Source organism: Pan paniscus, chromosome 14, assembly GCF_029289425.2.
Source record: "Pan paniscus chromosome 14, NHGRI_mPanPan1-v2.0_pri, whole genome shotgun sequence".
Lineage (NCBI taxonomy): Eukaryota > Metazoa > Chordata > Mammalia > Primates > Hominidae > Pan > Pan paniscus.
In genome coordinates, this window is record NC_073263.2 from 53,489,018 (window position 1) to 53,516,806 (window position 27,789).

The 27,789-nt window shown below is 40.5% G+C and overlaps 2 protein-coding genes across 5 annotated transcripts in view; one reads left to right on the top strand and one right to left on the bottom strand.

Annotated features, from left to right (window-relative positions):
* Nucleotides 1–8,478, top strand: part of ALG11 (ALG11 alpha-1,2-mannosyltransferase) — a 49,506-nt gene extending 41,028 nt beyond the window's left edge. Inside the window, exon 2 of the mRNA XM_055096812.2 lies at nt 1,052–8,478. Coding sequence (XP_054952787.2) covers nt 3,915–5,984 — 2,070 coding nt within the window. The 5' untranslated portion in view covers nt 1,052–3,914 and the 3' untranslated portion in view covers nt 5,985–8,478. The remainder of the gene's footprint in view (nt 1–1,051) is intronic.
* Nucleotides 1–27,789, bottom strand: part of NEK5 (NIMA related kinase 5) — a 93,753-nt gene that overhangs the window by 18,455 nt on the left and 47,509 nt on the right. For all 4 annotated transcript variants that reach the window (XM_055096810.2, XM_034936747.3, XM_034936746.3 and 1 more), the window contains 6 exons: nt 26,042–26,134; nt 20,544–20,624; nt 20,242–20,310; nt 16,428–16,554; nt 9,965–10,090; nt 8,511–8,645 (listed from right to left, as the gene is read on the bottom strand). In XM_055096810.2, coding sequence (XP_054952785.2) covers nt 8,511–8,645; nt 9,965–10,090; nt 16,428–16,554; nt 20,242–20,310; nt 20,544–20,624; nt 26,042–26,134 — 631 coding nt within the window. The remainder of the gene's footprint in view (nt 1–8,510; nt 8,646–9,964; nt 10,091–16,427; nt 16,555–20,241; nt 20,311–20,543; nt 20,625–26,041; nt 26,135–27,789) is intronic.

Below are 27,789 nucleotides of genomic sequence, written 5' to 3' on the forward strand. Positions count from 1 at the left end.
AATAAATAAATAAATAAAATAAAAAATAAAGTTGGAGGAAAAATTATTTGAAAACTGGCAAATGAAAGCCTTATGAAGCTACAAAACCTGCTTCTGTGTGTATGTTTATATGTATCATGTGTATGTGATTTTGTAACTGAGTGCCCTATTTTTAATTTTTTTTTCCTCCTGCAGCCCTCTGTATTAACTTTTTAGTAATGAAATAAAAATCTTGACTTTCTTTCCACCAAGCACTCCCTTGCATTGCTGGCTTATCTAATTATGTTTGCTTAGAAGTTCCAGAGATTGAATCTTGAGACAATCCAGATGCCTATGAAATTCTCCCCCATGAGGAACTTCAAGGCTGCAGCTAATTTACAACCCAGACAAGCCCGAGATGGTACCAGCCCAATTCACCAGATGGGGCAATAACTCAAGAAAAGTCATTGGAACAAGTCACGTAGACTTGCACCATCTCGCCCCACATACCCTCCATACCAAACTTCCTCTTCTTAAGCCCTAGCATTTTGCCTGAGAATTCCGAAGTGGTTTTATTAAGGCAGGAGCCTGAACCATCTCCCCACTGCTAGCGCTGAAAAATAAAGGCACTTTCCTTCTACTGCACCTTGTCCTTGTTATTCAATTTTGCAAGCGGAGGGCAGCTGAACCTGTGTTTTGTTGATATTTCACTACCAAAATATATGAAAGAGCAATAGTTAATTGGCTTAAAGAAAAAGTAAGTGCTTAAATGAAATATTTTATCAGAAAAGTAGAAATGCACTAAAATGCCTTTTAATTCTTGTAACTTGGGTAAATTTTTGGTAAATAAGACTAGTTTTTTGGTTTAATGAAAGCAGCAGTGTCATTTGATCAGCAAAACGTCCATGTATTAACCTTAGGGCTTTTGCTTTGGTGGTGACTGCCTAACATTCACAAACTGTAGAAATGATTAATAAAGAAATAAGATGATGGCTAGATTTGTCCAACATTTCCTGAAAATTTCCAAACATAGTTGTTATGAAGGAATAAATAAATGTAATGAAATAAGAGGTTTTTGTTTGTTTGTTTACAGTTGGAGTCTCACTCTGTCACACTAACTGGAGTGCAGCAGCACAATCATGGCTCATGGCAGCCTCGAACTCCAGGGCTCAACTGATCCTCCTGCCTCAGCCTCCCAAAGGGCTGGGATTACAGGCATGAGCCTGGCCAGGTAGAAGTTTTAATAATAATTAGGTTTTCCAAAAAGACAGCAGTAACCTCTGCAGACTTAAAAGTTCCTGTCTGACAGCTTTGAAGAGAGCAGTGGTTCTCCCAGCACGCAGCTGGAGATCTGAGAACAGGCAGACTGCCTCCTCAAGTGGGTCCCTGACCCCTGACCCCCGAGCAGCCTAACTGGGAGGCACCCCCCAGAAGGAGCAGACTGACACCTCACACGGCCGGGTACTCCAACAGACCTGCAGCTGAGGGTCCTGTCTGTTAGAAGGAAAACTAACAAACAGAAAGGACATCCACACCAAAAACCCATCTGTACATCACCATCATCAAAGACCAAAAGTAGATAAAACCACAAAGATGGGGAAAAAACAGAGCAGAAAAACTGGAAACTCTAAAAAGCAGAGCACCTCTCCTCCTCCAAAGGAACGCAGTTCCTCACCAGCAACAGAACAAAGCTGGACGGAGAATGACTTTGACAAGCTGAGAGAAGAAGGCTTCAGACGATCAAATTACTCTGAGCTATGGGAGGACATTCAAACCAAAGGCAAAGAAGTTGAAAACTTTGAAAAAAATTTAGAAGAATATATGACTAGAATAACCAATACAGAGAAGTGCCTAAAGGAGCTGATGGAGCTGAAAACCAAGGCTCCAGAACCACGTGAAGAATGCAGAAGCCTCAAGAGCCGATGCGATCAACTGGAAGAAAGGGTATCAGTGATGGAAGATGAAATGAATGAAATGAAGCGAGAAGGGAAGTTTAGAGAAAAAAGAATAAAAAGAAACGAGCAAAGCCTCCAAGAAATATGGGACTATGTGAAAAGACCAAATCTACATCTGATTGGTGTACCTGAAAGTGACGGGGAGAATGGAACCAAGTTGGAAAACACTCTGCAGGATATTATCCAGGAGAACTTCCCCAATCTAGCAAGGCAGGCCAACATTCAGATTCAGGAAATACAGAGAACACCACAAAGATACTCCTCGAGAAGAGCAACTCCAAGACACATAATTGTCAGATTCACCAAAGTTGAAAAGAAGGAAAAAATGTTAAGGGCAGCCAGAGAGAAATGTCAGGTTATCCTCAAAGGGAAGCCCATCAGACTAACAGCGGATCTCTTGGCAGAAACTCTACAAGCCAGAACAGAGTGGGGGCCAATATTCAACATTCTTAAAGAAAAGAATTTTCAACCCAGAATTTCATATCCAGCCAAACTAAGCTTCATAAGTGAAGGAGAAATAAAATACTTTACAGACAAGCAAATGCTGAGAGATTTTGTCACCACCGGCCTGCCCTACAAGAGCTCCTGAAGGAAGCGCTAAACATGGAAAGGAACAACCGGTAGCAGCCACTGCAAAATCATGCCAAAATGTAAAGACCATCGAGACTAGGAAGAAACTGCATCAACTAACGAGCGAAATAACCAGCTAACATCATAATGACAGGATCAAATTCACACATAACAATATTAACTTTAAATGTAAATGGACTAAATGCTCCAATTAAAAGACACAGACTGGCAAATTGGATAAAGAGTCAAGACCCATCAGTGTGCTGTATTCAGGAAACCCATCTCACATGCAGAGACACACATAGGCTCAAAATAAAAGGATGGAGGAAGATCTACCAAGCAAATGGAAAACAAAAAAAGGCAGGGGTTGCAATCCTAGTCTCTGATAAAACAGACTTTAAACCAACAAAGATCAAAAGAGACAAAGAAGGCCATTACATAATGGTAAAGGGATCAATTCAACAAGAAGAGCTAACTATCCTAAATATATATGCACCCAATACAGGAGCACCCAGATTCATAAAGCAAGTCCTGAGCGACCTACAAAGAGACTTAGACTCTCACACATTAATAATGGGAGACTTTAACACCCCACTGTCAACATTAGACAGATCAACAAGACAGAAAATCAACAAGGATACCCAGGAATTGAACTCAGCTCTGCACCAAGCAGACCTAATAGACATCTACAGAACTCTCCACCCCAAATCAACAGAATATACATTTTTTTCAGCACCACACCACACCTATTCCAAAATTGACCACATACTTGGAAGTAAAGCTCTCCTCAGCAAATGTAAAAGAACACAAATTATAACAAACTATCTCTCAGACCACTGCGCAATCAAACTAGAACTCAGGATTAAGAATCTCACTCAAAACCGCTCAACTACATGGAAACTGAACAACCTGCTCCTGAATGACTACTGGGTACATAACGATATGAAGGCAGAAATAAAGATGTTCTTTGAAACCAACGAGAACAAAGATACAACATACCAGAATCTCTGGGACGCATTCAAAGCAGTGTGTAGAGGGAAATTTATAGCACTAAATGCCCACAAGAGAAAGCAGGAAAGATCCAAAATTGACACCCTAACATCATAATTAAAAGAACTAGAAAAGCAAGAGCAAACACCTTCAAAAGCTAGCAGAAGGCAAGAAATAACTAAAATCAGAGCAGAACTGAAGGAAATAGAGACACAAAAAACCCTTCAAAAAATTAATGAATCCAGGAGCTGGTTTTTTGAAAGGATCAACAAAATTGATAAACCGCTAGCAAGACTAATAAAGAAAAAAAGAGAGAAGAATCAAATAGATGCAATAAAAAATGATAAAGGGGATATCACCACCGATCCCACAGAAATACAAACTACCATCAGAGAATACTACAAACATCTCTACGCAAATAAACTAGAAAATCTAGAAGACATGGATAAATTCCTCGACACATACACTCTCCCAAGACTAAACCAGGAAGAAGTTGAATCTCTGAATAGACCAATAACAGGATCTGAAATTGTGGCAATAATCAATAGCTTACCAACCAAAAAGAGTCCAGGACCAGATGGATTCACAGCCGAATTCTACCAGAGGTACAAGGAGGAACTGGTACCATTCCTTCTGAAACTATTCCAATCAATAGAAAAAGGGGGAATCCTCCCTAACTCATTTTATGAGGCCAGCATCATCCTGATACCAAAGCCTGGCAGAGACACAACCACAAAAGAGAATTTTAGACCAATATCCTTGATGAACATTGATGCAAAAATCCTCAATAAAATACTGGCAAACCGAATCCAGCAGCACATCAAAAAGCTTATCCACCATGATCAAGTGGGTTTCATCCCTGGGATGCAAGGCTGGTTCAATAATATATGCAAATCAATAAATGTAATCCAGCATATAAACAGAACCAAAGACAAAAACCACATGATTATCTCAATAGATGCAGAAAAGGCCTTTGACAAAATTCAACAACCCTTCATGCTAAAAACTCTCAATAAATTAGGTATTGATGGGACGTATCTCAAAACAATAAGAGCTATCTATGACAAACCCACAGCCAATATCATACTGAATGGGCAAAAACTGGAAGCATTCCCTTTGAAAACTGGCACAAGACAGGGATGCCCTCTCTCACCACTCCTATTCAACATAGTGTTGGAAGTTCTGGCCAGGGCAATGAGGCAGGAGAAGGAAATAAAGGGTATTCAATTAGGAAAAGAGGAAGTCAAATTGTCTGTGTTTGCGGACGACATGATTGTGTATCTAGAAAACCCCATTGTCTCAGCCCAAAATCTCCTTAAGCTGATAAGCAACTTCAGCAAAGTCTCAGGATACAAAATCAATGTACAAAAATCACAAGCATTCTTATACACCAACAACAGACAAACAGAGAGCCAAATCATGAGTGAACTCCCATTCACAATTGCTTCAAAGAGAATAAAATACCTAGGAATCCAACTTACAAGGGATGTGAAGGACCTCTTCAAGGAGAACTACAAACCACTGCTCAAGGAAATAAAAGAGGATACAAACAAATGGAAGAACATTCTATGCTCATGGGTAGGAAGAATCAATATCATGAAAATGGCCACACTGCCCAAGGTAATTTACAGATTCAATGCCATCCCCATCAAGCTACCAATGACTTTCTTCACAGAATTGGAAAAAACTACTTTAAAGTTCATATGGAACCAAAAAAGAGCCTGCATCGCCAAGTCAATCCTGAGCCAAAAGAACAAAGCTGGAGGCATCACACTACCTGACTTCAAACTATACTACAAGGCTACAGTAACCAAAACAGCATGGTACTGGTACCAAAACAGAGATATAGATCAATGGAACGGAACAGAGCCCTCAGAAATAACGCCACATATCTACAACTATCTGATCTTTCACAAACCTGAGAAAAACAAGCAATGGGGAAAGGATTCCCTATTTAATAAATGGTGCTGGGAAAACTGGCTAGCCACATGTAGAAAGCTGAAACTGGATCCCTTCCTTACACCTTATACAAAAATCAATTCAAGATGGATTAAAGACTTAAACGTTAGACCTAAAACCATAAAAACCCTAGAAGAAAACCTAGGCTTTACCATTCAGGACATAGGCATGGGCAAGGACTTCATGTCTAAAACACCAAAAGCAATGGCAACGAAAGCCAAAATTGACAAATGGGATCTAATTAAACTAAAGAGCTTCTGCACAGCAAAAGAAACTACCATCAGAGTGAACAGGCAACCTACAAAATGGGAGAAACTTTTTGCAACCTACTCATCTGACAAAGGGCTAATATCCAGAATCTACAATGAACTCAAACAAATTTACAAGAAAAAAACAAACAACCCCATCAAAAAGTGGGCAAAGGACATGAACAGACACTTCTCAAAAGAAGACATTTATGCAGCAAAAAAACACATGAAAAAATGCTCATCATCCAGTGATCAGAGAAATGCAAATCAAAACCACAATGAGATACCATCTCACACCAGTTAGAATGGCGATCATTAAAAAGTCAGGAAACAACAGGTGCTGGAGAGGATGTGAAGAAATAGGAACACTTTTACACTGTTGGTGGGACTGTAAACTAGTTCAACCATTGTGGAAGTCAGTGTGGCGATTCCTCAGGGATCTAGAACTGGAAATACCATTTGACCCAGCCATCCCATTACTGGGTATATACCCAAAGGACTATAAATCATGCTGTTATAAAGACACATGCACACGTATGTTTATTGCGGCATTATTCACAATAGCAAAGACTTGGAACCAACCCAAATGTCCAACAATGATAGACTGGATTAAGAAAATGTGGCACATATACACCATGGAATACTATGCACCCATAAAAAATGATGAGTTCACGTCCTTTGTAGGGACATGGATGAAATTGGAAATCATCATTCTCAGTAAACTATCGCAAGAACAAAAAACCAAACACCGCATATTCTCACTCATAGGTGGGAATTGAACAATGAGAACACATGGACACAGGAAGGGGAACATCACACTCTGGGGCCTGTTGTGGGGTGGGGGGAGGGGGGAGGGATAGCATTAGGAGATATACCTAATGCTTGATGATGAGTTAGTGGGTGCAGCACACCAGCATGGCACATGTATACATATGTAACTAACCTGCACATTGTGCACATGTACCCTAAAACTTAAAGCATAATAATAAAAAATAATAATAATAATAATCATAATAATAATTAGGTTTTCTAATGTGTTTACTTAAAAAAGGTTTTTCAAATCCTTTTGGTAACTTTTTCTCCTCAAGTTTTGCTAAGCTAAATTAAATGATAGGTATTCATTATCTAGATCATCTCCAAATAACATATAATGCTAAGATATTAATGACTAATTATGAGTTTATAATCTTAAACTTTTGGCTTCATACTTCAGAGAAACAAAGATACTTAGATGTGTTAATAAAATGTCCTGTTTCACATAAAAAAATTCCATTAGAAAGCCTCTTTCAAAATATTATAAAATGTGTATTCATTAACTGTTGGGACTCAACTGACAGTTAAAATTACTATGTTTTTGTAGTGGTAATTAACTTTGTAAACTTTTTTTTGTTTTTTTTTAGACAAAGTCCCACTCTTGTCCCCCAGGCTGGAGTGCAATGGCGCCATCTCGGCTCACTGCAACCTCCACCACCCGGGTTCAAGAGTTTCTCCTGCCTCAACCTCCCAAGTAGCTGGGATTACAGGCGCCTGCCACCATGCCCACCTAATTTTTGTATTTTTAGTAGAGACGAGGTTTGGCCAGGCTGGTCTCGAACTCCTGACCTCAGGTGATCCACCTGCCTCGGCCTCCCAAAGTGCCAGGATTACAGGCATAAGCCACCGCGCCCAGCCTAACTTTGCCTCCAAGAATATCTAGTACCTTAGTTTTTCTACTTGTTTTTCAACCTCACTTCACCACAAAACCAGGTCCCAGACCTCACACTCATGCAGATGCTCCTGGGATCCCTGCTTGCCTGCAGTAGCTTTTCTTGTAGCACTTCACACTTGAATATCTGATATAAGACCAAACCCTCATTATGATGTGATTTCCCTCAAACTTTACTTTTTATTTTTAGAGACAAGTTCTTGCTCTGTCAGCCAGGCTGGAGAGCAGTGATCATAGTTCACAGCATCCTCTAACTCCTAGCCTCAAGAGATCCTCCTGCCTCAGCCTCCCAAAGTCCTGGAATTATAGGTGTGAGCCATTACACCCAGGCCCCTCAAATTTTAGAAAATGATGGTTGGCTTCCCTTAAAGCAGTGGTCCCCAACCTTTCTGGCACCAGGGACCAGTTTCATGGAAGACAATTTTTCCATGGGGGCAGGGAAGGGGAGTGGTTTTGGGGACCTCAGATCATCAGGCATTAGATTCTCATAAGGAGCACACAGCGTAGATCTCTCACATGTACAGTTCACAATAGGGTTCATGCTCCCATGAGAACTGAATGCAGCTGCTGATCTGACTGGAGGCAGAGCTCAGGCAGTAATGCTCACCCGCCTGCCACTCACCTCCTGCTGTGTGGCCTGGTTCCTAACAGGCCACAGACTGGTACTGGTCTGCGGCCCGAGGGTTGGGGGCTCCTGCCTTAAAGTAAACAAAAGCAGAATCTTGCTAAAAATTGGAGGAAAAAAACAAATGATATTATGTTGTATTTTTATTGTCCATGGGATAGTAATTTGAGTCCACTGAATAGCTGTCAGAAATAAACTGACTCAGGTAGAGCAAAACAATACTGGATCATCAGCTACAAAGCCACTAGCCCTACTTAAACTTTTCACCAGTTGTCAGCTGATTGCATTAAAGAAAATTACACCACTTTCCTGGAAAGCTCATGTCTTTTGTTAGTAGCATTTGGAATAGGATTGGACAAAGCAAATCAGCTTCTGAAAAGGCTAGACACCCTCCCAATTCTCTCTCCCAGCTGAAGGTATTTTTATCCCCTTTCAGCATTTGCAAGTCTTGACAAAATTCCTCTGAGGACTGGTTATGTTCTTAAAAATAAACTACATACCAAATTCTTCATCGGCAGAAAATGAGCTACTCGTTAGATGTGCTGCTGCCAAAACACTCATTAAAGTTCCTGGAGCTTCATGCCGCCACTGTTTCCTGTTTCCTGGAATGCCTTCAATCACAATAACTTGGCCATCTGAAGAGGAAAGTGTTATTAAAAATAAAAATGCTTCTTCACTGGCATTTGTATAAGATCAAAGAATGTTAAAACCTTGGAGGTAACCTAATCCCACCTCTCATTTTATTAATAAAGAAGCCGAGATATAGAAAAGTTTAGTGACTTCTTGTCACATAGCTGATGAGGGGAAGAGTCATTCATTGCTTTGTAAACTGGCCTTTTTGGTGTGATAACAATTTTTATTCTATTTGCCTATTTTAAATTGATTTATAACTTAATAAGACAATTGAGGGGAAACTCAATTTATACACATAATTGCTCATTTCAGTGATATACTTACATATTTCAACTTACAGCACATGTACAAATTTTAGCTCCCTCTCAGCCCATGTTATCAAGAACATAGGAAATAAGTAATAAAAATCTTTACCACCTGTGAAGATAACATCCAGAGGTTGGAGGCTGCTATGGCCCTCTTCTTTTTTTCCTTTTTTTTTTTTTTTTTTTTGAGACAGAGTCTCACTCTGTCAGCCAGGAGTGTAGTGTCACGATCTTGGCTCACTGCAACCTCCGCCGCCCGGGTTCAAGCAATTCTCCTGCCTCAGCCTCCCGAGTAGCTGGGATTACAGGTGTGTGCCATCGCACCCGGCTATTTTTTCTATTTTTAGTAGAGACAGGGTTTCACCATGTTGGCCAGGCTGATCTTGAACTCCTGACCTCATGATCTGCCCACCTCAGCCTCCCAAAGTGCTGGGATTACAGGCGTAAGCCACTGCACCCAGCCTGCTATGATCCTCTTCTAAGGAAAGGCTATGTGAGAGGTTCAAATGTAAACAACAGAATTTAGGTGGAAAACATAATCATATCCTAAACACTCCTAACATTTAAATAGCACATTGGCTTCAAAGCAATTTATATGTATCTTTGAACTATTAACTCTCGAAATCTTGTAGAGATAGCTACTCTTTTAATTCTTATTTTACTGGTGGAAAAAAAAAATGACCCTATGAAATCGCAAAAAAAATTGTTGAGCTGGCCTTGGAAGGTAAATCAAGTCAGCTGTCCTTCCTCACGCATTTTCCCTCACTCTGAGGAAGGTGGCATCCTGGATTTTTCCTCCTTTATATGTGCATGTCTAGAGTGGTCATTTGTCCAGGATAATTAGCAGGCAAGTCTCTTTAGGCGTAGGGAGATATCAAAACAACATATTTGAAAGTGTCTGATACAAGATCTATAGGGTGTATAGTGAGAAGTAGACTATCACATCAGGATGAGCACTGGGCTGTACGGGTCCTTGGTCTTCCCTTCCTGACGACTGACGCTAAGCACAGACTCACTGTCAGGCCCCGTGGGGCAGGTGGAGGTGATGTCGGCCACTGCCATCATCTGCAGCAGAGTCTGAGGCGCTCCTCCATCCCACTGCCTCCTGTTTCCCACAGCAGCTACAGTCTGCGTGGAAAACCCTGGGTGTAAGAAAACAACTCATTAATTCGAAAGCAGTCAAAGTGTGACTAATTGTCCCAAACACTTCTTAGGAACTCAGAGGCAGTTTATCAGCAGGTATGTTCAAAACCAGAAAAATGATCACCCTTGTTCTAACAGATATAAGACTGAAATGACAAAAAGGTGTTAACACTGTTTTACTTTTACTCTTAGTGTTTGACTGACTAGCCAATATTGCTAAATGCTAAGGAAATATCAGTGACACAAATGGACTTCCTTGAGGCATCTATGAGAACTTTCAATCTAGTCTTTTTCCACAGAAACAAAATCTGTTCCATTTTCTTAATTTAAAAAATAACTTGTTCTGTCTTTTTCCTTATTACTGTTTTCACTATAGAAAATCTGAAAATCAGGTAGGTAGAAGAAAAAAAAATCACCCATAATCTCACTGTCCAGAGACTATAATAATTTCAATTTTTCCCTTCTGCATATGGTTTTTGCTTTATTTTGAAACAGAAAATTGGACCACATACTACATGTCCTCTCAGAGCTTGCTTTTTTCAATCAGCTACAGATCATATCCAGGTTATTAAGTATTCTTCTATACAGCTGTTTTAAAGCAAATATAATATTCTGCTTTATGAATGTAATATAACTAATCATTTCCTGCCAGATTTTTAGGTTGCTAGTGATTTTTCACTATTAAAAATAATACCATTATATAATGACCTCATTTGTAGCTAAATTTTTGTGGACATTTATGATTATTTAAACTAGATACATTATTGAAAATGACAATTCTAGGGGTTAGTATGATTTGCTTTATTACAGCTTTTTGTTGTTAAAGTTGAATTATTACTAATTTATTCTGTGTTTTTTTTTCTATGTATTTTGAACAGATAGCTCTTCCCTGTTCAAAAAAAATTACCTCGGCCGGGTGCAGTGGCTCACGCCTGTAATCTCAGCACTTTGGGAGGCCGAGGCGGGCGGATCACAAGGTCAAGAGATCGAAACCATCCTGGCCAACATGGTGAAACCCCGTCTCTATCAAAAATATAAAAATTAGCTGGGCGTGGTAGCGGGTGCCTGTAGTCCCAGCTACTCGGGAGGCTGAGGCAGGAGAATCGCTTGAACTCAGAAGGCGGAGTTTGCAGTGAGCCGAGATCACGCCTTTGCACTCCAGCCTTGGTGACAGAGTGAGACGCTGTCTCAAAAAAAAAAAAAAAAAAATGACCTATGTTCTTTTATTTCATTTTCTAATGCATAACTTTTTACATATAACTCTTTTTTAAACAATTTATTTTGTTGTATCATATTATATAGGGTCTGATTTCACAATCTTCCCCAAACTGTTAACCAATTGGCCCAGCAGCATTTATTTGAATAATCCTTTCTTTTCACACTGACTTGTGATGTTACTTTTCATTTGTGCTGAATTATGATACATACTAGGATCTGTTTCTAACTTTCTCTTCTCACTGTTTTAACTATTTGGGTGCTACTATCATATTGTGTGAATGACTATAATTTCTGTAATATATTTTGACATTTGGAAATGTAAGTACCACTTCACTGTTCTTCTTTTTCAAAATGTTTGGCCACTTAAGAAGCTCCAGGATTCTCCAACCTGCCAAGATCTCCCTATACCATTAAAAAAAAAAAATCCTACTGTGGTTTTGATTGAAATAGCCATAAATCCACATATTGAGGGAGGAGAAAGAAAGAATCAGTTAGGCAGGCAGTTAGGGCAGGTCCTCAGAATTCTTTCAAACAAAAGACCAGTCTGAAAAATCAAGCTGCAGACACAGATAAGGGAACTAGCACAGGAAGCTTACCTAAAACATGCCCACAGCTGCACAGATAAGGGAGCAAAGCCCAACACAGAAATGCCTTTGTCCTTTGTGCAATCAGTGGGCCTCTAGCAAATAGTTCCTTCTCCTTTTGTGGGCATGTACATGGTGGGCCCCAGTGAGCACATTCCTTTCCTTTTTGGGGCATACTTTGGACTGTGAGCCAAGCCTCTGTGAACCATCACTCCAACACTCTGCTGGTTGTGGGCCAAGGCTCCAACTGGTCTTTACACCACGTCTTTTTTTTTTTTTTTTTGAGATGGAGTCTTGCTTGCTCTGTCACCCAGCTGGAGTGTGACTGGAGTGTGGTGGCACAATCTCAGCTCACTGCAACCTTCACCTCCCAGGTCCAAGTGATTCTTGTGGCTCAGCCTCCCAAGTAGCTGAGATTACAGGTGTGCACCACCACACCTGGCTAATTTTTGTATTTTTAGTAGAGATGGGCTTTAGCCATATTGGCCAGGCTAGTCTCGAACTCCTGGCCTCGAGAGATCTGCCCACCTCAGCCTCTCAAAGTGCTGGGATTACAGGCATGAACTACCATGCCTGGTCAACCATCATGTCATTTTCTGAGTGATGCCTTTTCCAAAAACAACCCCTACCCAGTCAGCATACTAGGAGAACAGGGTGGAGCTGCCACAAATTCATGCCTTATGCAAGTGAAACACCCAGCCCTATCAGGTTCCTCATAAAAGCCTTTGTACTCAGCTGTGAAATGGCAACCCTCTTGGGTCCCCTCTCCACAGTGAAGAGTTTTCCTCTTTTGTTTATTAAATTTTAGGTCCAAACTCACCCTTAGTGTCCACCCTCCTTATTCTTTTGGTCGTGAGACAAAGAGTTCTGGGTAATACCTCAGACTACGATACTGCAATATTTATTTGGAAAAAATATTTCCAATATATAGCACCGTTATTTCTCTCCATTTATTCAAGTGGTCTGTAAATACCTCAGTAAGGTTTTACAGTTTTCTTTCAATATGCCGCACAATTCTCATAAAATTTATTCCTAAGTGGATGAATACACAAATACACACACACACACACACACACACACACACACACTCATATATATTTGCTGTTATTACTACAAATGAGATCTGACAACCAACTGAGGAAAACATTTGCAATACATATTACAGGCAAAGGTTTGATTTAAATCAGTCTTATAAAGAAAAAAAAAACATGCCATTTTCAGTAGAAAAAAGGATGAAGGGCATGAGTACATAATTCATAACAGAAATATGAAGGGTTGGCCGGGCGTGGTGGCTCACGCCTGTAATCCCAGCACTTTGGGAGGCCGAGGTGGGCAGATCACCTGAGATCAAGAGTTCAAATACCAGCCTGGCAAACATGGTGAAACCTCATCTCTACTAAAAATATTTTAAAAATCAGCTAGGCGTGGTGGCGCGCACCTATCCCAGCTACTCAGGGAGGCTGAGGCAGGAGAATCGCTTGAACCCAGGAGGCGGAGGTTACAGTGAGCCAAGATTGTGTCACTGCACTCCAGCCTGGGCGACAGAGGGAGACTCCCTCTCAAAAAAAAACAAAAAAAGAAAAAAGAAAAAAAAAGGAGAAATATGAATGGTCAACAAACATATGGAAAAATTCTTCAGCCTAAATAATAATTACAGGAATACAGATTAAAATGAGAGACAATTTTCAGTATACTACTGATGAAGGTTTTTTTTTCTTTCATCTAAAAAACAGCCAACCCCCTCTGCTTTTCCCAGCAAACTGATGCAAAGATAACCATTGAATTTACCCCTTACACAGTTGACTGCTTTCCCTGAGGCCATTAACGGCTCCTGAAGGGCCAAATCCCACTCACCTCATCTGGCCTTTCTCTTCCAGTTGATGCTGCCAATTCCTGTGCCTCCTCCATGACCTGTCTCTCCTCCTTTGGCTTTACTCTCTCCTGATTCTCCAAAGTTTGTTTATATAGTGGTAGGGTTATGTCCTAAGCTCCATTTCCTTCTCACTCCAGTCCTTCTGCATAGGTATTTTGACCATCACCAAAGTTAAAAACCACAGATATGCTAAGGGCCACCAAGCTATATCTTTATCCCTGATATGCCCCAGGCCTTCAGTCTTATATAGAATCTGCAACTGATGCTCTATAGACCTAAATCTCAACATGTTCCAAAGTTAGATCACTACCTTGTCTCTCCTGACCCCATTACCCTCCATGTGATGTATTTTTGGTTGACGAAAGCTTCATGCATTTGAATTAGAAAACTGGGAATATCCTTGAGCCCCTTCTCTTCCTCAGTTCCCACACTCAGTATCTATTCTCCCTGCACCACTCTGGCTCATGCACTTGGACTCTTCTCCTGCCTTCAGTCTTGCCCTCCATGCCATCCTTTGCTCTGCAGCCAGCATGATCCTTCTCAATCACAAAAATGATGGCATGCAAAGCCCTGGAGAAGTGCGGACCTCCCTGACTCTCCACCCAGCTTGCACTTCAAACAGTGATTAACATTTCAGGCTCAGAAAACATGTTTTGTGACTCTTTTGCTCATAACACTTCTGTGATATTGAGAACAGGGCCCAGATTTCATTCATCTTTGAGCTCCCTACCAGTGAGCAGTCTTTGGCACAAAGGAGATCCTCAATAAGATGCCTGCTGAATGGAGATTTTTCCAGAAGGAAATGAGGCAGAGAGTATTCCAGGAAGAGGAAACTGAGCCAAGTCAGTTCTGTAAATGCTGTAGGAGAAAATGGGCATTCCAGCTGTAGGAGAAAATGGGCATTGCAGCAGGCTGTATGGATCCCATTTTCCATGGAAGGAAAGAGGCCATGCTGGGATGAGAAAAGTGGGTCACAGCAGAATTAGGCCATGTAGTGTTAAATGTGATAATATGTGGAATGGACCTTATTCTGCAGGTATTATCCAAAAAAAAATCTGAGCAGAGTAATAATATGCCAAGATAACTTTAGTAACTGATATCATTTGGCTGTGTCCCCACCCGAATCTCATCTTGAATTCCTGTGTGTTGTGGGGTGACCCAGAGGGAGGTGGTTGAATCATGGGGGCGGGTCTTTCCCATGCTGTTCTCGTGATGGTGAATGAGTCTCACGAGATAAGATGGTTTTAAAAAGAGGAGTTCCTCTGCACAAGTTCTTTCTCTTTGCCTGCTGCCATCCATGTAAAATGTGACTTGCTTTTCCTTGCCTTCCACCATGATTGTGAGGCTTCCCCAGCCATGTGGAACTGTAAGTCAAATTAAACCTCTTTCTTTTGTAAATTGCTCAGTCTCAGGTATGTCTTTATCAGCAGCAAGAAAATGGACTAATACAGTAACCATTTAGAGAATGAAGGGGAAATACTAGAGAAAGGAGGTCACATAAGCAAATAAGGCAATACAGCGAGGGGAAGGAAAAGGGAAAATGAAAAGACAGCACTTAATTTAGGCACCTAGTATGTGCCAGGTCGTTTATACATCAAAACTCACTTTGGTCCTCACAATTACCCTGTGTGGTTATTCCTACTACTATTATCCCCTGTTCCTAAGGTGAAACTGAGATTCAGTGTTGGAATAACTTGTGAAAGAAAGGTCACATAACCAGAAGGTGGCAGCAACAGCTGAGATTCAATTCCCATCTGTCTCTGAAGCCTACACCACACTACTGAGAGATGACAGAGCCCTAAACTAGTAACAGAGAGAATGAAGGAAGAGGAAGACTCCACAGACATCTCAGAATAGACACTATGCTAAGGGTGCACCCTGGTGACAGCACTGACTGTGAAGTTCTCATAAGATAAGTAAACAACAAAAAGGAAGGGGTCCCAGGTTGGGGGTGGGGATGGGGGAACAACTGTTCTGAGAGATGACTCATCACAGACAAGCTGCTGGCACATCCTGTTCCCAAATACCTCATTCCTTCCACATGTAGCCCAAGCAGCAAAATCTTATCTGCACACCTTATCAGCATGTAGCTCCTCCAATATGACCCTATAAAACTTCCCTCTAGCCCCTGCCTCTTAGCAGACAGCCTCTTCTCTGCTGTGCTGCCCATTGCACTCTTGCAACGTATCTCTGTACTTTAATAAATCTGCCTTTCTTTACTTACAATTGTGTTGATAAATTCTTTTACTGCCCACAACACTGGCCCCAGCCAGTTGCATCTGTGACACTAACCAAAATAAAGGGTCACTGGGAAGAGCACAGAAGAGCTTGACTTTACACAGCTGAGTTTCAGATACTGGCAACACTTGTCCATGGAGCTTCCCAGAAGACAATGAGAAAGACTGGTAAGTCTGGAGCTCCTGGGAGAAGCCAAAGCTGCAAGAGGGAGTGGGTATGGAGCAGGAGAGGAGGGCTGGATCTCAGGGAGTGTGGCCACTGCATGGGTGGCAGGAGAATAATAAGTGTGTTTCTGCCTTGCTTAGAGAGGGCAGAAAGGGGTCAAGTAACAGTGGAGCCAAGGCAGATGCATGGGGACAGAGTTCAAAATGGGTTGCTAATAAAACAGTTCCTTCTCATTTACAACTTTCAAGAAACACATACCTGCTTCTGGGCAGTGAAGTTTTTCAAATGCTTTGTCTGTATAATCTCCATGCTCCTTTACACATTCATATTCCTTAAACTTCATGCCATCCTCAAAGGTCAAAGTTTCATTTAGTATATCCATTGCCTAAATCAATTCCACAGTGTTTCATGATAAATTAGCCATATTTTGAAAGAAAGAAAAACCATATTTTCGTGTTCCTAGTAAAATTAATTAGCAAGGTATATAGTAAATATTCAACAAATGTTTACTAAACAAATAAATCCATAGAGTTTTAAAACTAGAGCTATGTTAGATAAAAACAGAAATGTTTTCATTTCTTCTCCATGTTAACAGTGTCAAGCACTGGTCATAAGGCAACTTAATTTTATCTAGACTTTCTGACTTCAGTATTATTCCACTTCAGCTCCATTCTACAGTGCTCTCAAGCTTTTCTCATTCATGCCCTGTTTTAAGTGTACAACATTCTTAACCAGCTCCCTAAATCTGCTCCTAGTATTTTGTAGTCAATACCAAAATGACCACTTCTGTTTCACGCAGATCAAAGCAAAGAATAAGAAAGAGTGGCAGTTAAAGCTTTTTGGACTCCATTCTTTCATTTCAGCAGGGCAACGTCAGCACCTCACTTCACAGAAGCTCTGTGAGAGTACCACTTCTCAAGTTCCCACTCAGAAGCAGGTCCCCAGATCTGCTCCACTCTGATGTCTCACCTCTGGGGCATTTAGGAATTTATGGTTGAACAGAGGTGAATGCTAACTATCACCACTCTAATGAAGTCTTTATGTAGCAAATGCTCATAAAAATAAGAAATGCTAACATGAAAATGTTTTAAGCTAATAAAGAACATTAAATAAAAACTGAGCATCAGGTATAATTATTCATACTTATATTGACTTAAAAGGTGAATTCAGAAAAGGTAAAATGGAAAAATAAACCAATTAATTTTAACATTTGTTATAGGTCTGATAAAACCAGGATAAAAAAAGATTTTAAAATCAACTAATAAAATGAAATTTGGATTTGCTGTATTGGATTTACTGTATTTACTCCTTGCTGTGGCAAGGAGAGCCCAAATGCATAAATGAGATTTACTTAAAGTTATCAATAACTAATTAAGACCTAAAATAAATGTGCCTGGTTTCAGGGTACCTGTTCAATTTTTTAGGTCAGTATATTAGTTGTTGACAATGTATCAGGTCTTCTATTTTAATTTGGCTATGATAAAAATTAATATTATGAGTAAAATAGCTCTTTTATTTAAAGAAAAGTAAATTAAAATGTAATAATTTATCTAAAGAAATAACACCAATAAAATAAAATGGGAGAATAAAAAGTATTTGGAGGACTCATTTGAACACCAAACATTTTTCTTTCCCTTTTTTTTTTTTTGAGACAGTGTCTCACTCTGTTGCCCAGGCTCGAGTGCAGTACAGTGATCTCAGCCCACTGCAACCTCTGCCTCCTGGGTTCAAGTGATTCTCCTGCCTCAGCCTCCTAAGTAGCTGAGACTACAGGTGGGTGACACCACACCCAGCTAATTTTTTGTATTTTTAGTAGAGATGGGGTTTCACCATGTTAGCCAGGATGGTCTCAATCTCCTGATCTCATGATCTGCCCGTCTCAGCCTCCCAAAGTGCTGGGATTACAGCTGTGAGCCACCGTTCCCTGGCCTTGAGCACCAAACATTTTTCTAGAAATATTTTCTAAAATTCTAGGCATCCAAATAAGAAAAGAAGAAGTCAAACCATCTCTTCACGCTTATGATACTATAGGTTGAAAACCCAAAGACTCGACCCAAAGGTTCCTGGAACTGATGAACAACTTCAGCAAAGTTTCAGGATACAATATCGAAGTACAATAATCAATAGCATTCCTATACACCAATAACATTCAAGCAGAGAGCCAAATCAAGAATGTAATCCCATTTACAATAGCCACCAAAAAATAAAATAAAATACCTAGGAGTACATCTAACCAAGGAGGTGAAAGATCTCTACAAGAAGAACTACACAACACAGAAAGAAATCATAGATGACATAAACAAATGGAAAAACATGCCACACGCATGGATTGGAATAATCAATATCATTAAAATGGCCATACTGCCCAAAGTAATCTATAGATTCAACACTATTCCTGTCAAACTACCAATGTCACTTTTCACAGGATTGGAGAAAAAAAAAACTATTCTAAAATTCATATGTAAACAAAAAAGAGCCCAAATAGCCAAAGTAATTCTAAGCAAAAAGAACAACGCCAGAGTCGTCACATTACCCAACTTCAAACTATACCATAAGACTACAGTAATCAAAACTGTATGGTACTGGTTCAAAAACAAACACATAAACCAAGGAACAGAATAGAGAACCCAGAAATAAAGCCACTCATCTACAGCCATATAATCTTTGACAAAATCGACAAAAATAAGCAATGGGGAAAGGACTTCCTATCCAATAAGTGGTGCTGGGATGGCTGGTTAGCTACATGCAGAAGAATGAAACTGGACCCCTACCTTTCACTGTATACAAAAATCAGCTAAAGATGACTTAACAATTTAAAAGTAAGACCTTAAACTATAAGAATCCTAAAAGAAAACCTAGGAAACACCATTCTGAACATGGGCCTTGGGAAAGAATTTGTGATTAAGTCCTCAAAAGCAATTGCAACAAAAACAAAATTGACAAGTGGAACCTAATTAAACTAAGGAGCTTCTGCACAGCAAAAGAAACTATCAACAGAGTAAACAGACAACCTACAGAATAGAAGAAAATATTCGCAAACTATGCATCCAACAAAGGTCTAATATCCAGACTCTATAAGGAACTTAACTGAACAAGAAAAAACAACCCAAATTTTAAAGTGGACAAAAGATAGAAAGAGACACTTCTCAAAAGAAGACATACAAGCAGCCAACAAATATATAAAAGAATACTCATCATCACTAATTATCAGAGAAATACAAATCAAAACCAAAATGAGACACCATCTCACACGAGTCAGAATGGCTATTACTAAAAAGTCAAAAAACAAATATTGGCGAGGCTGCAGAGAAAAGGGAATGCTTATGTAGTGTTGGCGGAAATGTAATGTAAATTAGTTCAACCACTGTAGAAAGCAGTTTGGATATTTCTCAAAGAACTTAGAACTACTGTTCAACCCAGCAATCCCATTACTGGGTATATATCCAAAAGAAAACAAACCATTCTACCAAAAAGACACATACACTCACATGTTCATCCCAGCACTATTCACAATAGCAAAGTCATGGAATCAACCTAGGTGCCCATCAGTGGTGGTCTGGATAAAGAAAATGTGGTACATATACACCATGGGATACTATGCAGCCATAAAAAAGAATGAAATCATGTCCATGCAACATGGATGCAGCTGGAGGCTACTATCCTAAGCAAATTACATAGGGATAGAAAACCAATTACATAGGGATAGAAAACCAAATTCTGCATGTTCTCACTTATAAGTGGGAGCTAAACATTGGGTACTCATGGACATAAAGATAGCAACAATAGATACTGGGAGCTACTACAGTGGGGGTAAGAAAGGAGGGAAGCAAGGCTTGAAAAACTAACTACTGGGTATTATGCTCAATACCTGGGTGAAGGGATCATTCATATCCCAAACCTCAACATCACACAACATATCCAGGTAACAAACCTGCACATGTACCACCTGAATCTAAAATAAAAGTTGAAAAAAATTATCCCTACAGCCTGTGAAATAATTTCATGAAACATGCTATTAAGATATATGCATTTTCTGATACCTACTAATGGAAATTTAGACTTAATGGCATACCTCTTCCTCTTGGAGGATGTTTTCATCAGAAATACATTTGTCTAAATTAATTTCAAATTTTACCCCCTTCTAGGAGAAAGCAAAAAAAAAAAAGTTTAGCAATTCAGTAAAAGCCTTAAAATTACAACTCCCTAGGTCAATTTTGTTTGACATTATAGATTCTTAAAACCATTGGTCTCATAACACAAAATAGAGCAATTCTATAAAATACTAGGGTTAAAATCATGCAGGCAACCGAGATCACAAGGTGGCTCCCCAGCCAGCTATTTAATATGGAACCCAAAGACAAAAGTATTTCTTACCTTAGCTTTATATTTCTGTTCTGGATTTTTACTTTCCTTTGTGTTCTGAAGCCTCATTTGTTTCAAGTCTTTTTCAATGTCCTGAAAATTTAGAGAAAAATACAATTCTCTCACTGTATGTTTACATGAGTTGATTTCTGTGTTAAATCTGATGATTGATTTAATAACAAAAACAAGCTTTTATAATGGAAAGTTAATAATAATTAACTAAAAACTTGGGCAGAGTATCCATTAACTTGAAATATTAATACATTTAACACTTGCACTTCAGTGGGTGGAATTCTATAATGTGACAATACTTATCACTCCAGTCCACTCCAGTCCAAGCCAATTCAATTCAAGAATGTAATTTTGACTACAGGATCTTTCCCTTAAGAGGCTTATGATCTTAATCAGGAAAATAAGCAAAGTGCGCAACTCATGATGGTATAAAGGAAGGAGAGGGCTCTGAAAATTGGCAGGCAATTTCAAGTAGGAAGAGAAGAAAACTAAACGTGGATGACAAGAATTTCAAAGGCACAACTGAGATGTGAACTCCATATTCGGAGGTTTCTTAGCATCCTATCTTGGGCCATCTGCTCTTCTCTTCCCTAATACAAGGGGTTTCATTCATTCCTATGGATTTAAACGCCACTGTTAAGCAGAGACTCTTAAATGTGTATCTTCAGGCTTCACTTTTCCTCTCCTCTGAGCTCCAGACTCACATATCCAACTGCCTACTTAGCATTATCTTCATCTTAATATTCACTCCACAAATTCACACTGAGCACTCCCCAGGGGCCAGAAACCCTCAAAATGGGTTAGCACAGTGGACATGACCAGAAAGGTCCCTGCTGACACGAAAATTACATTTTACTGGAGTAGGATAGGTAATAAATGAGTTAACGAATGACATAATTTCAGAAAGTGTTAAGTGCTATCAAGGGAACAAAATAGGATAACAGGACAGAAAATGAGTAGGGAGTGAGAGTAATACAGGCAAAGCTTATCTGGCAATCAATTTAAGCCCTGGAATGATATTGGACCTTGGCATATGCCAGTCTGGGGAGAGCATTTTCCATGCAGAGGGAACAGTGGGGTAAAGGTTCCAGAGCAGGTATGTAAACTCTCACAACTTCTCTAACTCAATGTCCAAATGGAACTCTTGAGTGCCCTCCACCCCTCTCCAGCAGTGGGCACTGAAAACGTATGCTTTCGGCCAAGACAGAGTATCAGAAACCAGATTTAATTCCGCACCTGAAACAACCAAAGAGCCAAATCAAACATATAATAGATAAATGGTTTTTAATACATTAGACATCCAGCAATGAAAGACAGTAATCCCTAAGAAACAGAAAACCAATGAGACAAGCCCTGCAACTGCCCCAGCCTCCTGTCTTGAGAGAGTTTGCAAGCCATGGTGCGGGGATGGGGAACTGAAGAGGTGCAGGGATGGAAACCGAAGATGAGTGTGGCCGACTCCCTGAGTTGATAAGACAAGGCTTGGGGGGTATAAGGTGCTAGAGTCTGAAAGACAAAGACCCAAAGAGGAGAGAGCTGCACAGAGAGAACTGAAACACTCATACAATGTCAAGGGGAGTGTAACACAGTGCGACCATTCTGGAACACCATTTGGTAGTTCTTTGAAAGTTAAATATACACCTACTATATGATCCATCCATCCCAGTCCAATGTATTTACCCAAAAGAAAGAAAAGAAGCATATGACCACATAAAGATTTGTACATGATAGCCAGGCACGGTGGCTCACACCTGTAATCCCAGCACTTTGGGAGGCTGAGGTGGGTGGATCACCTCAGGTCGGGAGTTCGAGACCAGCCTGACCAACATGGTGAAACCCTGTCTCTATTAAAAATACAAAATTAGTCGGGCGTGGTGGCACATGCCTGTAATCCCAGCTACTTGGGAGGCTGAGGCAGAAGAATCACTTGAATCCAGCAGGCAGAGGTTGCAGTGAACTGAGATCGTGCCATTGCACTCCAGCCTGGGCAACAAGGGTGAAACTTGTCTCAAAAAAAAAAAAAAAGATTTGTATATGAATGTTCCTAGCAGCTTTATTTATAATAGCCAAAAGCTGGAGACAACCCAAATATCCATCTACAGTGAATGGATCAATAAATTTTGATACATTCATACAATAGAATATACTCAGCAATAAAGAATAATAATGAACTATTAATATGTGCAACATAGATAAATCTCAACATTATTATGTGAATGAAAGTAGCCAGAAAAAAGAGCACATACAGCACGACTCCATTTATGTAATCCAAACAAATCTAGAAAATTCAAACCAACCTACAGCAACAGAAAGCAGATCCGTGATTGCATGGGGATGAGATGGGAGGAGAGGTAGGGAGAATAAGAGAGAGGAGTTTACAAAAGGGCGCAACAAACTTTTGCAGGTGATGGATATGTTCACTATATTGATTGTGGTGATGGGTTTCATGGGTGTGCATGCCAAATTTTATAAAGTATATACATTAAATATGTGTGGTTTATTATGATCAATTATATCTCAATAAAACTGTTTTTTTTTTTTAAAGAGATGGCGGACTCAAGTCCTAATCTGTGGCAGTACATTGGAGTAGTGAGCAAGAGACTGCACACCAGCCTAGAGTTCCTGCCTCAAGATCCCAGACTCCATGGCTACACAGTTAATCAGTCTTCACAGGGCCAAGAGGGCCTTTCAGATGACATGACCCTGGAGAGCTTGACAGCACACTAAGGTTGAATGTCCCACCCACTGGAGTAGATTGGGGTTGGAATCTGAGATCGCTGTATTTTAAGGAAAGTAAAGTAATGGAGCACTTATTGTACAATTCAGATGACCAGACTATCCAAGCAAATCAGACAATCAACTTCACAAATATAAGTAAGATAGATAAGTCATAGTCCTGATTTCAGACTTCATACTACTGCAAGGCAGAAAAACCCTTCCCAAGTTTGCAGGGCAAATAGCTAATAATGCTTCAAACCGACACAGGCTGGTGTATGAAGTACTTGGAAATGCTGTGGAAATACAGATGAGGCAGTTATTAATTCTAAGGGAGAAAGAGAAAAAAGCTGTGCTAGAAACTTCACCAGGAGGTCTGATAGATGTGTTCTGCAAGAAGAGAAGAGAGGGAAGGGATATTTCAGTAGAGAAATAAGCATTTTACAAAAGCCTGGAGGTTAAAAGGAAGATGTCTTTTTAAATAAGTAGGGCTTTAAAAAGTAATCTGAGACGTTTAGAGCTTTGGGTATGTTTGGGGGAAATGTGAGCAATGAGGCTGGAACATTCTGTTAGGAACAACTCACAAAAGTCTAGCATGCCATGCTAAGAAAAATGGCAGTCGCCATTGATTGTCGTGTAGAGAAATAATGTTCAAATCAGTATTTTGGAAAGATAACTCTACAAGTAGAGACTTTTTTAAAGTGTCTTATTATATAGCTGCATATTCCCTTCAAAAAAGATAATTAAAACCTGAATCCAAAAATTAGACAAATTAAGTGATAATTATTTCCTTTACAAAAGTTTGCAAAGGTATCTGCTGCTGGATTGCTCTGGAGGAGCCTTCAGGAAATATCAGATGCCTTTTCTTTTTTTTTAGAGACGGGGTCTCACTATATTACCAAGGCTGGTCTCAAACTCCTGAGCTCAAGGGATCCTCGGCCTCCTAAATAGCTGGAACTATAGTCTCGTGCCACCATTTCTGTCTTTCAGATGGCTTTTTTGTTTGAAGATATTGATTAGAGTGCTGACAGAACTAAGGAACGGATACTTTATTATACATATTTGTAGTAAAAGTTCTGTAACCTTCTTATAAAAAATCTAAAAAGTAGAGAGACAATAATCATTCCTACTCACACCAATCCAGATACCACCAATTACCACCATTGGCATTTTGGTGTGTTTTCTTTCAAAGTTACTCCTCTTGCATAAAATATACAAAATTTTATTCACCCAATTCCTGATACGAACTTTTTGAGGCAAGGTACCATCATTTGTTTGTGTTCTTCCAGTGGTTTATTTTTAATTATCTGACTTATTAAAAACTTTAAGGCACTGGATTTACTCTAACCAGGTTAAAAAATGTGAGAGAAAAACATGTCTGTAACATCTGAGCCGTGTTTTCATGGAATGTGACTGTGATCCTACTGGCACCTTTAAATGACAAGTTTATAATACCTTGAGGATTTTCCATTTCTAGTTGACTCTGGACCAAGCTCTAATAATAAATATAATTTAAAACACAGAGAATTACTCTAATTATAAAGATAATAATAATTCGCTCAGGCGGGGTGGCTCATGCCTATAATCCCAGCACTTTGGGAGGCTGAGGCAGGTGGATCACCCGAGGTCAGGAGTTCAAGACCAGCCTGGCCAACATGGTGAGACCCTGTCTCTACTAAAATACAAAAATTAGCTGGGCGCGGTGGCAGGCGCCTATAATTCCAGCTACTCAGGAGGCTGAGGCAGGAGAATCGCTTGAACCTGGGAGGCGGAGGTTGCGGTGAGCTAAGATCGTGCCATTGCACTCCAGCCTGGGCAACAAGAGCAAAATTCCATCTAAAAAAAAAAGATAATAATAATTCTTAGTATGGGCCAAATCATTGAGAATCTTCTTACTAAGCAAAAATAAAAGCACACTTGGGCTTCTTATTCGCAAAATAAATATAACTCCTTGGAAAGTAAAACATTTTATGTAATTATTTTATGTAATCATAAAAGCATTGTTTATCAGGTCATTTCACAGGTTTAATAATTCTCAGAATTGGTTGAAATCAACAGATTCATCTTGTATTATAATTGCATTATCTTTTCTCAGAAGGGAAAAAAACTCTCTTGAGATTTACTTGTTATTTCAACTCTGCCCAGGCTCTTACCTCCACCAAAAACATAAGGTTGAAATGGAAGAGAACTTGACTCAGATTTCCTGACCAATGTGTCTGATACACTGACTTAGACCCTCCAGAGAGTGGAACGTTCTTATACTAAATAGCAGCAGTTCTCAAACTTGGCTGCTTACTAAATCACCCAGCAAGCTTCTGCAGACAGAATGCCTGGGCCTCATCCCAGACCATCTGGGGCAGAGAGAGGCATCTGAGTTTTTGAAAGTTCTGGTAAAAAGGCGGTGGCTCATGCCTATAATCCCAGCATTTTAGGAGGCCGAGGCTGGTGGATCACGAGGTCAAGAGATAAAGACCATCCTGGCCAACATGGTGAAATCCTGTCTCTACTAAAAATACAAAAATTAGCTGGGCATGGTGGCGCATGCCTGTAGTCCCAGCTACTCGGGAGCCTGAAGCAGGAAATCACTTGAACCCAGGAGGCAGAGACTGCAGTGAGCCAAGATCGCACGACTGCACTCCAACCTGGCGACAGAGTGAGACTCCGTCTCATAGAAAAAAAAAAAAAGTTCCCTACGTGGTTCTGCTGCACAGAGAAGGGTAAGAGCCACTCGGGGTAGAGCACACACACTGCAAGCACACACATCTGATCATAGCCATCATTACCTGCACAGGTGCTTCTCCCTCAGATGCATCTTGATGGACAGGCAGGTTACTCTTCTTCACCAAATAGGTTTTATGACTTATTTTTGAGTTCTCCTTTAACACAAATTATACACAGTCAACAAGATTGGTTCTGAGTGAGCTCTGAAGGCTACTTGGCTGATGCGCGATCAATGATGAAATGGCTGGACAGAACCCTTTTTATAGCTCCTTTTCCCCGCCACAGCTTCAGTATTTCCCAAATCCTTCCTCCATAGTCTCTGTAGAAATGTCTGATATCCACCTTTTTTTTTTTTGAGATGGAGTCTCACTCTGTCACCCAGGCTGGAGTGCAGTGGTGCGATCTTGGCTCACTGCAAGCTCCGCCTCCTGAGTTCATGCCATTCTCCTGCCTCAGCCTCCCAAGTAGCTGGGACTATAGGCACGCACCACCACACCTGGCTAATTTTTTCTTTTTAGTAGAGACGGGGTTTCACTGTGTTAGCCAGGATGATCTCGATCTCCCGACCTCGTGAGCCGCCCACCTCAGCCTCCCAAAGTGCTGGGATTACAGGCATGAGCTACCGCGCCTGACCAATGTCTGCTATCCATTTTTGCAGGGCTCAGGCTGCCCATCCCAGATCAGCCTTAGACATAAGGCTGATGATGGCTCCAGGCTGCCCATGAGCCAGGCCTCTGCTCCAGAGAGCACAACCTCCAGGCTGCCCCTCCCAGCACACACAGTCCTCTGTCCCAACCTTTGCATGGTTCTTTCAGAATGCCCACTCTCCTCCTTTAACTCTGCCTCTCCAAATTCCATTCTTTAGGCCCCACCCACTTCTTCCATAAAAACCCACTTCCTGCTCATTCTGCTCATCTTGGCTCCTGTGCACCTACAGGGCTTACTCTATGATTGTTTTATACATGTGTCTCGTCATTCCAACCATTTATAAGTAGAACTGCATATGCCAGAAAGAATAGTGGTTATAATTGTATTTTTTTATTTTTTGGGACAGGGCCTCCCTCTGTTGCCCAGGCTGGAGTGCAGTGGAAAAATCACAGTTCACAGCAGCTTCAACCTCAGCCTCCCACCTCAGCATCCTGAGCAGCTGGGACTACAAGCATTTGCCACCATGACCCACTAATTTTTAAAATTTTTTGTACATATGGAGTCTCATTATGTTGCCCAGGCCGGTCTCAAACTCCTGGGCTCAAGCGATCCTTCTGCCTTGGCCTCCCAAAATGCTAGGATTACAGGCATGAACATGAGTAGGGGTTTTAGAGTCAGATTTTCATTTTATTTTACTTTATTTTTTTGAGACCGAGTCTTGCTCTGTATCCCAGGCTGGGGTACAGTGGCACAATCATGGCTCACTGCAGCCTTTAGCTCCTAGCTCAAGCAATCCTTCTGCTTTAGCCTCCCAAGTAGCTAGGACTACAGGTGCAAACCACCATGCCCGGTTAATTTAAAGAGAGAGAGAGAGAGAGAGAGAGTGTGTGTGTGTGTGTGTGTGTGTGTGTGTGTGTGTGTGTGTGTGTGTGTGTGTGTGTGTGTGTGTTTAGAGCTAGGGTTTCCCTATGTTGCCCAGGCTGGTCTCAAACTCCTAGGCTCAAGCAATCCTCCCACCTCAGCCTTTCAAATTGCTGGGATTACAGGCATGAGCTACCGTGCCCAGCCTAGAGTCAGATATTTAAATATTTCGTCTGCCTTGTAATAGCTACGTAACTTTGGATGAGCTACTTAACTTCTCTGTACAGGGGTAAATAAAAGA